General features: G+C 43.3%; 1 protein-coding gene across 1 annotated transcript in view; it reads left to right on the plus strand.

Moving 5' to 3' along the window:
- The first annotated feature begins 1550 nt into the window (after positions 1-1550).
- Positions 1551-15813, plus strand: part of Tnpo1 (transportin 1) — an 87448-nt gene continuing 73185 nt past the window's right edge. The window contains exon 1 of the mRNA XM_028790194.1: positions 1551-1678. Coding sequence (XP_028646027.1) covers positions 1664-1678 — 15 coding nt within the window. The 5' untranslated portion in view covers positions 1551-1663. The remainder of the gene's footprint in view (positions 1679-15813) is intronic.

The raw sequence follows: 15813 nt of genomic DNA on the forward strand, positions 1-15813 counted from the left end.
GAATAAAACCCAGATCCTCTGCAAAAACAAGGGCTGTTACCCTCTGGACCATTTCCCCAGCCCCTAATCTTATAGATTTTAATGCTATTTTATTTTTTAAATCTCCAGCAATATAAAATTCAGTTTCCACAATCCTCTGATTTACACAAGTCCCTACTCTACAAAGAAAGCTTTTAAGTATAAAAACAAGACCTGTTTACATTTTCCTTGCAGTAAATTTTCTTGCAGACCCACCAAAACTGCTCTAGAGGAAGGTTTACATTAAATTGTTTTTCTTAGAAACATATTCCTTCTTAGAAAATTCCTTTCCAAGAACACTACTGTATCCAACTTTTATTAAATCAACATTTTAAAATGTTTATTTTACAGAGACAAAGTTTCTCTGTGTAGTCCTAGCTGTCCTGGAACTCAGCAATCTGCCTGACTCTGTCTCTGGAGCGATGGGACAAAAAGTGTGGGCCACCATGCCCAGCCATATTTTAGTTATTTTAAATATTTTCCCTTTCAATGTTCAACTTTCTGATGATAAAAAACATCTTTTGGTCTCAAACTTGGAGTTAAACTAATTGTAACCCTAAAAAGTATTACAAATGAAGATTTTTAAGCTTAATAAATAAGTTGTAAATATCTAGCATTTTCGAGAATTAGGTACTATGAGTTTACCACTAAAGTGAAGAGGAGTAACTGCCCAAACAAGAAGTATGTAACAGGAAGGCAGCTGAAAGTGCTGATATGAAGATAATTCTCACTGGCAACTCACCCTTGGAAATAGAGACCTCCTTGCTATGCACATTTAAAATACTCATTCGGGGTAAATCTGCGTAAAAATAATCGGACAGGGAAGAAAAACAACTCACATCTATTCATTACCATCATTGCGACTGGCTTTAAAAATGCCTACCTCTCCCATTTTAAAATATTTTCAGCTTGAAATTACAGTACTCCTCTCAGGGTGGCTGTATAAGGAAGGAGAGCGGAGCTGAATTCCAAGCTTAAGGAACTAGCTTTGTATTAGAAACATACCTAGAGAAGTAAACCTAATCTTCTAAATCATTTCCTTTGGTTTGTATAGTAGTTTCATGCTACATCAGCACATTTCAGAAGCCCGTGTGTTATCAAGCGGGCAGCCGTACGCCCACACCCATCTGCCTTGTGCCAGGGAAGCTGTAACATTCGACTGTGAGATGAGCGGCCTGTTGGGTGTCGCAAGGCTCTGGGCTCGGCGGTCCCCGGGGGAACACGAGTGTACTCCGGGCACGTCACCTGCCGGAAGGGCCCTGCATCTGGGCGTTCACACTCCCGGGCCGGGAAGCGGAGGCCGCGACTGAGCCCCACGCTGGGTTGTGGGGGGTACAGCGGGCGCGAGAGGGTTTGAGGCCGGCGCGGGGACGACGCCTCGACCCCGGACGCCGCTTGGGGAAATCGCTGCTGCGCGCCGCCCGACGCAAACCAGCAGGCCCAGGCCGCGGCCGCAGTTTTCCCAGCCCCGTCGCCGTTGCCAAGGCGACCGCCGCGGAAGATTCCCGCGCCGGGCTCCGCCCCCCGGCCAATCGGACCGGCGCTCGCCCGAGCCCGGATTCTCTTTGTTCCGCAGCCATTTCAGGCCCCGGACAGGAGGCAGCGCCGCTTCGGCAGAAAGGCCCGAGCGCCGGAGGCCTCTGGGATGGTGTGGGACCGGGTAGGTTGGCGTGAGGGTGCGTGGCTGGGGCGGAGGGGCGGAAGCGGCCGAGCGAGCTCCGACCGGCCGCCGTGCCGAGGGGACCGCGCTCCGCTGTCCTCCCTCCTGGACCCGGCCTGGCCGTTTGGAGCCCGCCGGCGACGGCGTGGTTCTAAGCCCAACAGCTGCCGTCCCGGGCGCCCTGAGGGACCCGGACGGGGCAGGCGGCGCCCCGGGGGCGGGAGGTGGGTCCTGGGGCTGGCAGGAGGCTGGCGGGGCGAGCCACTGCAGTGCCTGTCAGGCGGCAAGGTGCGAGGGCCCGAGGTCGCCGGTCTTTGTCCCGGAGCCTCGCACACTCTGGTTTCTGCAGCCAGCTGATCCGTCTCCCCTGAGGGCCTGTTGGTCTCGCGACCTGTGAACATAATTTTAATGTTTGTAACTACGGGTTTTGCTTAGGTTTGTGGGTTTTGCACGTCTGCTTCTGTCCGCCCACGCCACGGGGAACGGCTGCGGAGGAACAGACCCGCCACCACAATCAAACTGGTTTTAGAAAGGCTTTCTTCCTCTTAGAAATGATCTCGCGGCGTTTGATTTTTTTTTAATCACGTGGGGTTTGCAGGGATTGTTTACAGTTTCACTTTGTTATGCCAGTCACAAATCAGCTGCTGGAACTGTAGAAAAGACGTTGGAGGCTGTCCACTAATTGGGGAGATTGTATTAAGAAGATTAGTATGTCCTCCTCTAAAACAGTGATGGCTTCAATGAGTACCAACGCAGAGCTTTCCCCTAAAGAGAAGTCGCTTCTTAAATGCAAAATATTCGGTGAAATCAGTATTAGGAACTGATCTGTCTGCAGTGTGCACGTTCAGATGTGTTCATCTTTAGGATACCAAAAGTACCTGCTGGGTTTTGAGTTTCCCTATCGAAACTTTCACTTAAATGTGGTGAGAATGTGTACTTACTGAAGTAAGTAGTGGATGGTTTGTATTTTGGGGAGAAGTAATGCTTTTTACTGCCCCACAACTCTGCGTCCCGTTTTTTCTAGAGAATGGCTGTTCTATGTGGAAATTTGCAACTGCAAACGAAAAGTACTAGTTTAGAGGTGGCAGATTTCTTTTAAAATCCTTGACACTTGCATTGAATGTGTGGGTGAATAGTGGTGTGGCAGTTCGGCTTTTACTTGAGTCATTGTACACCTATTGCAGGATGGGTGTTTCGTCTTCCCTTTCTGAAGAGGGCCTCAGCCTTCCATTAGTCTTGTGCTTTTCCATCCTGCCCTGGCCAGGAATTACTGAATTTCTCCAACTGAAACTCATATAACAAATATTTTTATATTTCTCCCTCCATTCCTAAAAGGCTTTTTGCCATTACATAATATGAACATAATAGAATTTTGTCTAAAAAAATATATTCTCCTAGCTGTGGCTATTTCCAGTATCAATACTTGTTATATCCTTGTCTTCATGACTAAGTTTTTAACTTACATTATGTTAAAGTGTTTGTGTGCATTCAGTTTTCTTCAAAACTGAACAAATTAAATTGAAATGTGAACATGCTATATTTAGAGGAAGTGCTTGTACTTGTAAGCCATATTGGCAAGCATTTTTTAGGAAAAGAAATCAGGTTCTATGGAAGCCAAATCAAGTTACACATGAAGTCATTTTGACAAGTATAAAGAGAAGAGAGGAAGGCAACAGCAAGTGGGGACTGTCATCTTTCTTTGCCAGATATAATCCCAGCCCTGGGGAGGCTAAGGGGGCTATACCAAGAACCCCTGTCTCCAAAACCAAACAAATCGGGAAAAAAAGAAAAGAATATGGCATACGTTGCCAAAGATTTGCCCCTTCCCCATCCTTCCCCAAGCAGCAGAGATCGAGAGAGCTGAATGGTGATGTAACTGGTGATGTTTTCAAGATCATGGAGGACAGTGCCTCTTCAAAAAGGAGGGGTTGGTGTGAAATTTCTCACAAGATGAGGTCCTGCTTGGCTAAGTGAGTGTTAGTGAGGCTTTAGCAGGTTAGAGGAGTGAATTCACTGTTGGACAGAGGTTTGTGTGAGTGGGTGGACTGTGGTTAGGTAGGTAGAGGTTAGTAAAGGGAGGGTCTCAAAGCGTTTGTGTGGTTCTGACACATCTATCCTAGCGTTCTTAGAAGTACTGTAGTTGGTGTGATGAGTAAGAATATTAGCTTTCAAGCATCTTCATACCCAAATGAAGTATCAAAACAGGAAATGAGGATGGAGATTTGCCTTCAGGGGTTTTTGTTTGTTTGGTTTTTTTTTTTTTTTTTTTTGAGACAAGGGCTCACTTTGGTTGGCTTGGAACTCACTTTGTGGACCAGGCTGGACTCAAACCCATGAAGACTCACTGCTCCTACCTCCCACCCCCCAGTGCCCCGCCACATGTGGCTGCCTTCACATTTTTCTGAGATAAAATCCATACAAGAATGGTGGCCTCATCTTATTTTCAGAAGGCTGTCGGTGACAGTGGAACTATTTGACCTCAGTATGGAAAGGAGACTGGTGGCTCTTGGTGTGGAGAGTTTGAATTATACGTGTTCTTCTGATGGCTTACCTTAGGATACTAGGTAGAGTTGTCCTACGTGGGAATGGGCGATCTAAGCCAAGCCCTTTGTGATTGTCAGTGTAAGGTGAAGCTACTTACACAGTCTCCATTGATTGTATTCTGAGAACTAAGTGAGTTCACATGATGAGCTCTCAGAGCCCGGCCTGCAGGCCTGCACGGAGGGAGTGCTCCACCACGGAGGGAGTGCTCCACCACGGAGGGAGTGCTTCACAAATCACTAATGTTCTCGGCATTGGCATTTTCACTCATGGTTCTTTTCTTTTCTTTTTTTGTTGTTTTTTCTTTGTTTGTTTTTTTTTTTTTTCGAGGCAGGGTTTCTCTGTGTAGCCCTGGCTGTTCTGGAACTCACTCTGTAGATCAGGCTGGCCTTGAACTAAGAAATCCACCTGCCTCTGCCTCCCAAGTGCTGGGATTAAAGGCATGCGCCAACCCTGCCTGGCAGTTATTTTAAAACTATGAGAAATAAACTTAAAATTGCCAATTTCAAAATGGTACAGTAATTTCTATAAGCCCTTTGGTGTATTTCCTACAAATGTGTATGTTTACACAGCTGAGATTTTATTTTTTTATTTTTTTATTTTTTTTCTACTTTAAAAAAATGATATAAGCATTTTTTTCTTTTTTTTAAAGATTTATTTATTAATTATATATGAATACACTGTAGCTGTCTTTAGACACACCAGAAGAGGGCATCAGATCTCATTACAGATGGTTGTGAGCCACCAGGTGGTTGCTGGGATTTGAACTCAGGACCTCTGGAAGTGCAGTCAGTGCTCTTAACCACTGAGCCATCTCTCCAGCCCCTGATATAAGCATTTTTAAAAAATGATATAAGCTTAAGATAAGCTATCTAATGATATTGTTTGTTTTTTATGACTATGTAATGTGTGTGTGAATTTCTCATAATTAAAGAGTTTTTAAAGTTTGTTTGTAGTTATATAAGAAACACTGCACCGAACATCTTTGTGCATAAGACAATTAGCTGCAATTTTCATGTTTTATTATGATGCTAGGTATCTTTCAAATTTCTGAATGCATATTGTCAGGCTGCTTTTGCTTAAGGCAAGTGTGTTGTATATGCTCCGACCAGGGAGTGGCACTGTTAGAGGGTGTGTCTCTGTTGGAGTAGGTGTGTCACGGTGAGCATGGGCTTTGTCTTAGCTTCCTGGAAGTGAGTATTCTGTTAGCAGCCTTCAGATGAAGATGTAGAACTCTCAGCTCCTCCTGCACCATGTCTGCCTGGATGCTTCCATGCTTCCACCTTGATGATACTGGACTGGACCTCTGAACCTGTTAGCAAGCCCCAGTTAAATGTTGTCCTTATAAGACTTGCCCTGGTCATAGTGTCTGTTCACAGCAGTAAAACCCTAAGACAGAAGTTGGTATCAGGGACTGGGGTATTGCTGTGATAGTTCTGACCGTTCACCATGGTTTTTATTTTTTTATTTTTTAGAATGTGGATTTTGGGACTTTGAATTTGGAAAGCAGTGGAATGCTTTAAATGGGGCTTAATGGGCCATCTTAGTAGGAATATGGAGGACTTTGTTGTTGCTCAGAGTAATTTGAATTGCACAGACCTGGCCCAAGAGGCTTAAGTGGAAAAGAACTTCAGTATGTGGCCTAAAGACTATTTTTGTGGTATTTTGGTGAAGAACATGGCTGCTTTTTGCCCCTGTCTGAAGAGTCTGCCTGAGGCTAAAGTGAAGAGACTCAGATTAATTTCACTGGCAAAGGAAGTCTCAGAAATGCTCATCATAGACTTTGAACTTTGGTCTCTTGAAGGGCATTTTGAATAAGCATAGCAAGTTTAGAAAGGAAAAATATAAAACATGTAATTTGAGTGTTAAAGGGGCACAGGGAAGTGAAGTGCAGCTCAGTCCTGTGTTTTAGGAGATAAAAGGGAGTGGGACTTTGGGGCAAGATCTTACCCAGCTAAATTTAGATCCAGGCGTGGTATACACACCTTTAATCTCAGGAGACAGCCAAACAGATCTCTGAGTTTAAGACCAGCCTGGGACAAAGCAGGTTCTAGGTGAAGAAAACTCAAATCCAGGCATGATGGTAAACACCTTTAATCCGAGCATTACAGGAGACAGAGCCATGCAGATCTCTGAGTTCAAGGTCAATCTTCAGGGCCAGTTCCAAGAAAGCCAAATTAAGGCAGTGAAAGAGTTGGAAAAGAGAAAGCTGGTGATAATGTTGTAGAACAAGAGGGCCATGTTCCAGCCCTAGCAAGCAGCAGAACTCTGCAGCTTTGGCCATGTGGCTTTGGCTTTAAAGTCCAGAGTAAAAGGACTACTGAGACAACTGATGCTGGTTAGCCAGAGCTAAGAAATTAGTGGTGATTAAGATGAGACCGCATCACTGAGGTGACATCTTCTGGGAAGTGTTTTCTGAGAGCACAAAGAAGCTGTGTTCTGGATACAGCCAGAGTTATACCTCATGCTGCAGCTGTACTTGTTAATGTATAAGAGTCACCCAGGTGGTGCTGGTTTTGAAGGCCTGAAGGGGTCATGAAAAGCAGCTGAGGCTAGGCATTGTGAGAGGCCATAGAAGGCCATTGGTGAAGGTGCAGCCTTGGTTGCAGTTGATGGCCCAGAACTGAAGGGGTCATACAAAGGATTTGAGGCATAGCACCATGAAGAGAGCCTATGAGAGGCTATTGGTAAAGCCTAGTTGAAGTGTATTGGAGATGCCAGTACCGTAGGCTGATCACCAAGAACATCAATGGCAGTGGAGTGGATAAACCTGAGTGCCACAAAGGGCAGAGCTGGAGAAGTGACAGCAGCCTTTGAAGGAGCCATGTGTGGATCTCAGACATTCATGTGTGGATCTCAGACATTGAAACAAGAAGCTGTGAAGTTGAAGTTGACTTGGAGACCCCAAGATATTAAAGATGCCAGAGCCATGGGATACGTGCTGAGGAAAGCTGCTAACAGGGAGTGGAACCAGCCCGGGAGAAAGAAGTTTGTTGCAGTCAACACAGATGAAAAAGGAGTTGGAGATCTGAAGACTGCTTGGGCATCAGGCATGGTTTGGATGCAGGGTTTGGAGTTTGTCCAGCTGATTTCCTGTCTTGCTTTGGGGATTACAGTTAAGTGATTGAATGAATCTCAGAAAAGACTTTTGAACTTGAACTTTGGACTTTTAATATTGTTGAGCCTGCTATAGACTATGGAAACTTTTGAAGTTGGACTAAATGTACTTTTTTTTTTATTAGTATGCTATGGCTAGATATGGCCCCCATAGACTTGTATTTGAATAAACCAGGGAGTGGAATGTGATGGTTTGTATATGCTCGGCCCAGGGAGTGGCACTATTAGAGGGTGTATCCCTGTTGGAATAGGTGTGGCCTATTGGAGTAGGTGTGTCAACTGTGGGCTCAGGCTTTGTCCTAGCTTCCTGGAAGTCTGTATTCTATTAGAAGCCTTCAGATGAAGATATAGAACTCTTTAACTCCTCCTGAGCCATGTTCCTTCCTTGATGATCATGGACTGAATCTCTGAACTTGTAAGCCAGCCTCAATTAAATGTTGTTCTTATAAGACCTTGGTCATGGTGCCTGTTTACAGCAGTAAAACCCTAACTAAGACAGCACGTTTATTTTTCATGATAGTGTTTTCAGACAGGGCCGATGTAGTCCTGGCTGTACGGGAACACTCTAAGTAGACTAGGCTGGCTGCAATCCCACATAGGTCTGCCTGCCTCTGCCTTCTGAGTGCTGGGATTAATGGTGTAGACCACTATGCTCTGCTCTTGGTGGTAGTTGTGGTGTTTGTTTGTTTGTTTGTTTGTTTGTTTGTTTGAGACAGGGTTTCTCTGTGTAGTCCTGGCTGTCCTGGAAGTCACTCTGTAGACCAGGCTGGCCTCGAACTCAGAAATCTGCCTGCCTCTGCCTCCCAAGTGCTGGGATTAATGGTGTGGACCACTATGCTCTGCTCTTGGTGGTAGTTTGATTTTTATTGCTGATAACCATGTGAGGAGTGCTAGAGATTGAAGTCATGACATCACGCAGGCTACATGTTGAGAATGAACTCACTAAGTTATAAACGCTGGCCTTGAACTCACTTTAATCCAAGCAGCTCTTAATCTCTGAATCTTCTTGCCTTAGCGTATGCTTACAAGCCTCTACCATTAGGGCTGTTAGTGCTGTGGTTTGTTTTGTTTTAAGACAGTCTCTCTCTGTTGCCTCAGATTCTATCCTTCTGCCGAAATCATCCCCACGCTTGGATAATAGATGTTCACTACTATGCTAGGCTTGCTTGAGGGAATTTGGAAATGTTCGTGAAATAAATAGAAGCAACATAATATTAATATACCTACTGATGGGAGACAAAGGGGAAGAAGGACTGAATTAGTACAATTTCCATTGTAGTGTGTCAGGAGTTACCTGTAGTCATCTATCTGGTATACATCGTTTCTTATACGTAATTCTCATCATCTTGTTCTGTGTTATACATGGAGATTATTTTCCTTTAATTGATGGGAAAAAGTGGAGATGCATTTTGCACAAGGGCTAGGTGTGCTAGCCTGACTCTGAATCTACATGTCTAAATATATCTTACTTACTTACTTGTACATTTTATTTACTTGTACATTTCTATGTAATACATATTTCCAAAGTTTTCTATTTTTAACTACCTGTAGTCTATAGGCCACACTGTTAAAATAGTCAGTGGAAGTACAAAAGTTATAAAAGTTAAACCAGACAGACCTTAACTTTTTCCACATTTTAGAAAATGAAAAAAATAATCTTTACCTGGAGGAAATATAATTGTATACACACACACACACACACACACAAACACACACACATATATATATATATAAAATATATGGAGAGAGACAGACAGATGGACAGACAGACAGCTGGATTTTAAAATGGATGCAACAAGAATATGTGGGCTCAGCATTTTTAGTAATGTTCCCCAACAAATGGGAAAGGGAAAAACCAAAGAAATCACAAATTTGATTAAATTTAGTGACTAAGAGAAGTTTAAAGCCCCATTAAGTAATTGAATTGAAAAATACACTTGATGAAGCCCATTACTGGTGAAATAAATGAAATAAGCCAAGAAGACTAGAGCTGTTTAACATAAAAAGAATAGAAGATTTCATGCTGAAAACAAACCCCACATGTATGCACTCAGGTTACATTTTATAAGCTGACTGAAACATGGGTGAAATAGTGACGTCGCACACCTTATTCGTGCCCACCGGAAGTGCTTATCCCAGAAAGGACACAGGTCTTTCCTATCACTTTTGTCTTTACTAACAAAAGAAACTATAGGAGAGAAATAATTGAATGTTCCAAGCTGTTGTTGTATTTTTGCAAGCAAATGCTTAACAATAGATGGTGACAGTCACATCATTAAAAAAGGTAAACAGGGCCACTTTCATTTGTTTCCATTGGGAATTAACATTTTTGAAAAATATCTGAGCCAAGGAGGTGGTTCCCTGGGTCAGGTGCTTGCCACAAAAGTGAGCAAGCTTAGATCCCAGAACACATGTAAAGCCCTGTAACCAGCTTCTCCTACAGAGATGCCAGGCAGAGACAGGAGACTCTCCAGAAGCTTGCAGGCCAGTCAGCCTGACATACTACTCAGCAGTGAAGCACTGACACACAAGGGTGTCCTGGACACACACATACACACACCAATAAACTAAAACAGTTTTCAGAAGTCAGTAAGTTAAGCTCTTGGAAGTAGACTCCCTCAACTGGAATAGAGGGCATGCCACTGCTCGGGTCTAGGACTGGCTGTTGGTTGTCACTAAGCAGGGGATGCCATAAGCAAGCACAGCTAGAGGCTGACAGGCTTGATGATGTAGCCCCCGGGAGGACTAGGAGTAGAGTCCATGAAGAAAGCATGGCTGAAACATTGGGAGATAGAAGCCCATTCCCCTGAGTACGCACGAGGTAAGCACCTACTGTGTTCTTGGTCCACTGAGCAGATCAGGGACCTATATGGTATAGGGTCAAGTTGGTGCTTTTTCCTATACATGGTAGATTATAGATATTTTCTACTCTCTGGCCCATACTAGCCTTGCCATTGTAGTGCAATGCAGTTTCAGTGACAATACTAACTGGTGTGCTAAGATTTGCCTCAAGTGTTTTAATTCACATTACACTAGAATGAACGATTGAAATTTTGAAATGAAACATGTTCATTACTTATATAAATCATCAAGAACAGAATAGGTTTTTAGAATTATGAAATACATAAAAAAGGAAATAATTCAATTACTTTATTCTTGTTCTTTTGCAACAGGCTCTCTGTATATCCCTGGCTGGCCTAGAACTTACTACATAGACCAGGCTGGCCAGGAACTCAGAGATCCTCCTGCTTCTGCCTCCCAAGTGGAGGAATTAAAGGTATATGCTACCACAACCAACCTAAGTATTTTAAAGTGAAACCATTTTTACCATTGTAGCTTCCATTTCTTAACAGGATGGGTAAGTCAGGTGTCAGGATGTCTTTGTCAGTAACTGCAGAGGCTCCCAGTTCCTGATCAGCCTGCATCTGCATTTTATTCAGAAGATTTGTAACATGTCTGTGTACAGTCTCGTCACCCACCCACCTCCCCATCTTAACCCTTTTTTTTTTTTTTTTTTTTTTTTTTTTTTTTTTTTTTCCTGAGACAGAGTTTCTCTGTATAGCCCTGGCTGTCCTGGAACTCACTCTGTAGACCAGGCTGGCCTCGAACTCAGAAATCCGCCTGCCTCTGCCTCCCAAGTGCTGGGATTAAAGGTGTGCGCCACCACCTCCCGGCTCATCTTAACCCTTCTTACCTTTATATTGTGTCCTCTGGGGTTTACTGTCCACCTCCCAAAAAGAACTTTCAGTATATTTTTGTGTTTTTTTTAAAGGGTTATTTATTTTATTTTTAGATATGAGTGTTTTGCCTTCATGTATGTATGTGCCTTGTACATGCTTGATGCCTGAAGAAGTCAGAAGACATCCAGTCTGCTGGATCTGGAGTTAGGGGACCCTGTGGGTGCTGAAACTGGGTCCTCAGCAAGATCGGAAAGTGCTCTTGACCACTGAGCCATCTCCTCAGCCCCTTTCAACATACTTTTTTTCTTTTAAAAATATTTCTTAGATTTATTTATTTTATGTATATGAGTGTTTGCCCTGTATGCATATATGTGCACCATGTGCAAGCCTGGTGCCAGGAAGGTCAGAGAGGGATCCCCTGGCACTAAACTATCAGAAGGTTGTGAGATGTCATGTGCATGCTGGGAATTGAACCTGGCTCTTCAGGAAGAATAAGTGCTCTTAAATGCTATGGCAGTTCTCCAGCCCCTCAACACATTCATAAACACCCCTTCTTTCTCCACCAACATCTCCTATCCATCATCTTTTTCCTTATTATTCAGGCATTCCCTATGTATCTCAGGCTGGTCTCAAACTCACAGGCCTACTTCTGCTTCCCATGTGCCACTGTGCCTGGGCCTTCTTTCTTGTCTTGCTGGGAACCTGGCACAGTTGTGCCTGAGTTAGTTGGTTGATTTTGCATAATTTTTCATATTTCCTAGAAGTGGGAACGACATCTTGAAGTCTCTTTCCTGCTTTTGGACTATTCTCTGCCCAAATCCTCATCCTTGGGTTGTATCTTGAAGGCCTACATACACATTTGTTTCTAGTACCACCTGTTCTTTGTGAAGTCAACAGGAGTATAATGGGTTGTTTTAATAGCCCAGCATACATAATAAGATCAGCCAATGATTACACTTCTGCAGTTGTTATTGCATGGTGTTCTACCCTGTGACTACTACTCCTGCCTTTGTGGTTTACACCCAGGTCCTCAGCTCTGCCAGCTTCTGGCGGAGTGGAGCATCCCACACCCATCACTGTCTCCTTTCCACTTGCTGTCTCGTTTTCACTGTTTTACACGGCGTTCACTCGGCTTAAATTCCATGGTTAGTCATGGAATTTTGGATCTCCTTCCTTGTTCTTTGCTCATTTTTGTTGTTTGGCAGAACCCGGTTTGTTAAAACCAATTCTCTGCTTTGTTTTGTGCTTGCTTCTGTGAGGCTGTATGTGAACAAATTGTATAACTGTACAACCTCACTTGACCATAAATCTCATGGCTTGCATTATGCCTGGTGTTCCTATATTTTCTGTGTGCTGTTAAGTGACTATTTCATGGCTTCTCTTTTTACAAATTCATGTGTTTTCTCCCATCCTCACTTCACCCCCATGACCTAGCTTTCTCCTTTCCTAAAATAACTGAAGTAATGTGAAGATTTCCACACTCGTGCCATCCCCAGGAACTGTGTTAAGAAGCATCTGTGGGAGTATGTGCTGTCTTCCTGCCTGTGGGCTTGGAGTCCTGCTGTCTGCTTTTGTACTAGAGCCATCTTCTCTCGTCTGCTTAAGACAAAGTAGGCTTGGATGCTGGGTTTTCTAGCGGCCCTCAGTCCCTCCCTACCTGTCCAGCCATTTTGGTTACCCACCCCTTTTGTACCTTTGCCCTCTGAGCTGCTGCACCTGGTTCTTCTTGAATGACTCAAGGTTATGGCCATTCTGGACTCTCCAGATGTATGCTCTCCTTTTTATCTACAATGCACTTTCCCCTCCACAATACCTAGGAGCAGTTGCTTCCCTCTCCTTGTAATTTTTCACTCACCTTATGAATAAGAGTTAATACATATGCTCTTTTATTGTTTGTTTGTTTGTTTTGGAGACGCGGTTTCATTGTGTAGTCCCCTGGCTAGCCTGGAGCCCACTGTGTAGAACAGGCTGACCCTGAACTCACAAGAAAGAGATCTGCCTGCCTCTGCCTCCCAAGTTCAGGGGTTAAAAGTGTGCACCACTGTATGTCTGGCTTATTTTATTTTCATCATGGAATCATTTCTCTAAGCAGACAGACATGTTATTACAGTCATCTCAGTGTTTGTGAAGCGTTGTTTCTAGGACACCCTCCTCCCCCACCATGCTACCACAACTTACAGATGTACAAATCCCTTTTATAATGTGCCAAAGTATTTGTATAGAACCTATATGCACTCCCATAGTCTCATACTTATTTTTACATGATCTATAATACTGAATGTAAATTCTATGTTAATGGCTGTTATCCTTACTGTATTGTTTAGGAAATAAACACGTCTGGATCATGTTTACTAGACACAGGCTTTATTTGCCCTCCTATCTTCAGTCTGCCCTCAGTTGAATCACAACTAGAGAACTGTTGTTTGGAGGGGACGACTTTATTTCTCTCACCCACTTGAGGACTTGCTTCTCCTGTTGTCTCCTTTGCAGTAGTGCCCTTCAGCGGAAGTGTCAACACTTGCTATTACCAACTTTGCTCCCCCACTATTCTCCTCAGGTATGCCTGTGGTGGTTTTCCTCATTCTCAGCTTGTATCGGCAGCAGCTGTGATAGCTGTTTCCTTCATCTCGACAAGCTTGCTTCTTTGCTTTCCAGGTTACCACACTGATTATTCATTCACCACCCCAGCGCAGGCTCCTTGTAACTGCTCTGTCGGTTGGTCTTTCTTTTCACTGACATCTTAATGCTCCAAAGGTCTTGGACATTTCCTCTTTTTAGTCATACGGTTTGAAATGTCTTCTAAATGTCAACAATGCCTGCCCGAATATGTATCTTTAGCCTCTCCAATCCTTATGTTACTACCTGTTCATTATTTCTACCTTAGTGTCTAATGGTAGCTGTTAAACTCAAATGTTGAAGCTTAGTCCTAAACTTTGTGCCTGACACTGCTCTCCACAGCCTTCCTTTTTTTTTTTTTTTTTTTTTTTTTACAAATAGGAGTGGCATCTTCTGAAATTCTGAAACTGTGGCCCTTTTCTGGACTTCACTTCCACCCTTTTTAGGTCAGCCTGTTTTCTGTGTCTTTAAAATACATTGAAGAGCTTCTCATGCTTCCTCCTGCCTCCATCCCCTGGTCCCAGCCACTGCTTTTGCAGCCTGCTCATTGACAGCAGTGTGTTAGTTACTATGTGGTCTTCTCATTCTACCTGGCCTCTCCAAGGTACAGTGCTTTTTCAGTTCATTAGCCAAAGCAAGGCTGCTACAAATCATTACAGCCCTTGCTACTTTTCCATCCACAGTTATTGCTTCTACTGTTGTCTGAAAACATGTTCCTCCCAAAACTCATGTAGGGATGCTGACTCTGGAAACTTTAGTGATTAAATTAGGCAAGTCAGGTCTTCAGGAGTAGTTGTAGTGCTCTTCATAGATGTCCTTTGGAGCTGGAGAGATGGCTCAGCAGTTAAGATCACTGGCTGCTCTTCCAGAGGACCTGGGTTCAATTCCCAGCACCCACATGGCTGCTCACAAATGCCTGTAACTCCAGTTCCAGGAGATATGACACTCTCAGATAGATAGATAGATAGATAGATAGATAGATAGATAGATAGGCAGGCAAAATACCAATGCAAAATAAATATTAAAAAAAAAAAAAGATGTCCTTTGGAGGATACAGCAAAAAGGAGCTCTCTGTGAACCAGAAAGAAGGCCCTGACCAGATTCTAATAGTCGTTCAATCATGGATTTCCTAACCCGAAGATGGTGAGAAACTGCTATTGTGTTTAAATTCTGAATTCGTGATTTTGTTATAGCAGCCTGTACATACTCAAATACTCCTAACCAACGCTCAGAGTAAAGCTAGGCCCTCCCCTGAACTCTGAAGTTCTGCCTGATCTGTTCAACCTGTTCTTTCTTTTCCTTAGGCTCCTGGCCTCACTTCCTGCAGACGCTTTGTCTCTTTCCCACCATCTGTAGGGGCTGTAGGGGGCTGTAGCGTTCACCTGCTTGGCTCAGTGACTTTACCTCTAAGTCTTTGTTCAGATCTTACTTTCTAAAGGCATCTGTGGTCTGTAGAGCCTAAAGTTTGTTTTGTTTGGTATTGGTGGTGTAGTGTTAATTTTTGTTGTTTTCTTTGGTGTGCTAGAGAGTGAACCCAGGGTCTTACATATACTTGGGAAGCATTCTGTTACATAGTCTCAGCCCTTCCTAATTGCTCTGTCTCTTTTCAGTCCCATTTTAAAACATATAGCTATAGAAATCCTAGAATGTTTATCCAGTAAAATAGCTTAGTAAATGACTTTAATTGCTTTAAAACTGTTAACAGGTTAAGTATTCATCAGTGAACTATATTGTAGGTCTTTCAATCTGTGAACTATACTTTCATTCTATAGAAAATGACTAGGGAAGCTAAGACACATTTGGAATGATTTGTTACAGAGCAGAAGTAAAATGCTTTATTGTTTCTATGTATTTAGATGCACAAAGAAGAACTTTACACAGATAATACAAAAGCACATCCCTGAGTGCTTCTGGGAAGGGAACCAGTATTGCGAGAGATGGTTTTAGAGGGCTTGAATTTCATATTTTCTTTTCCTGGCAACGAAAAGAGTTGTATTAATTTTTTATTGGAGGCTTTTTTAATGAAGTAAAAGAAAAATAATGAAATAGATACTTTTTTTTTTTTAAAGTGACCAGCACTTGGGAGGCAGAGGCAGGCGAATTTCTGAGTTCGGGGCCAGCCTGGTCTACAGAGTGAGTTCCAGGACAGCCAGGGCTACACAGAGAAACCCTGTCTAAAGA

Source organism: Grammomys surdaster, unplaced genomic scaffold (assembly GCF_004785775.1).
Source record: "Grammomys surdaster isolate TR1022 unplaced genomic scaffold, NIH_TR_1.0 125876, whole genome shotgun sequence".
NCBI classification, from domain to species: Eukaryota; Metazoa; Chordata; class Mammalia; order Rodentia; family Muridae; genus Grammomys; species Grammomys surdaster.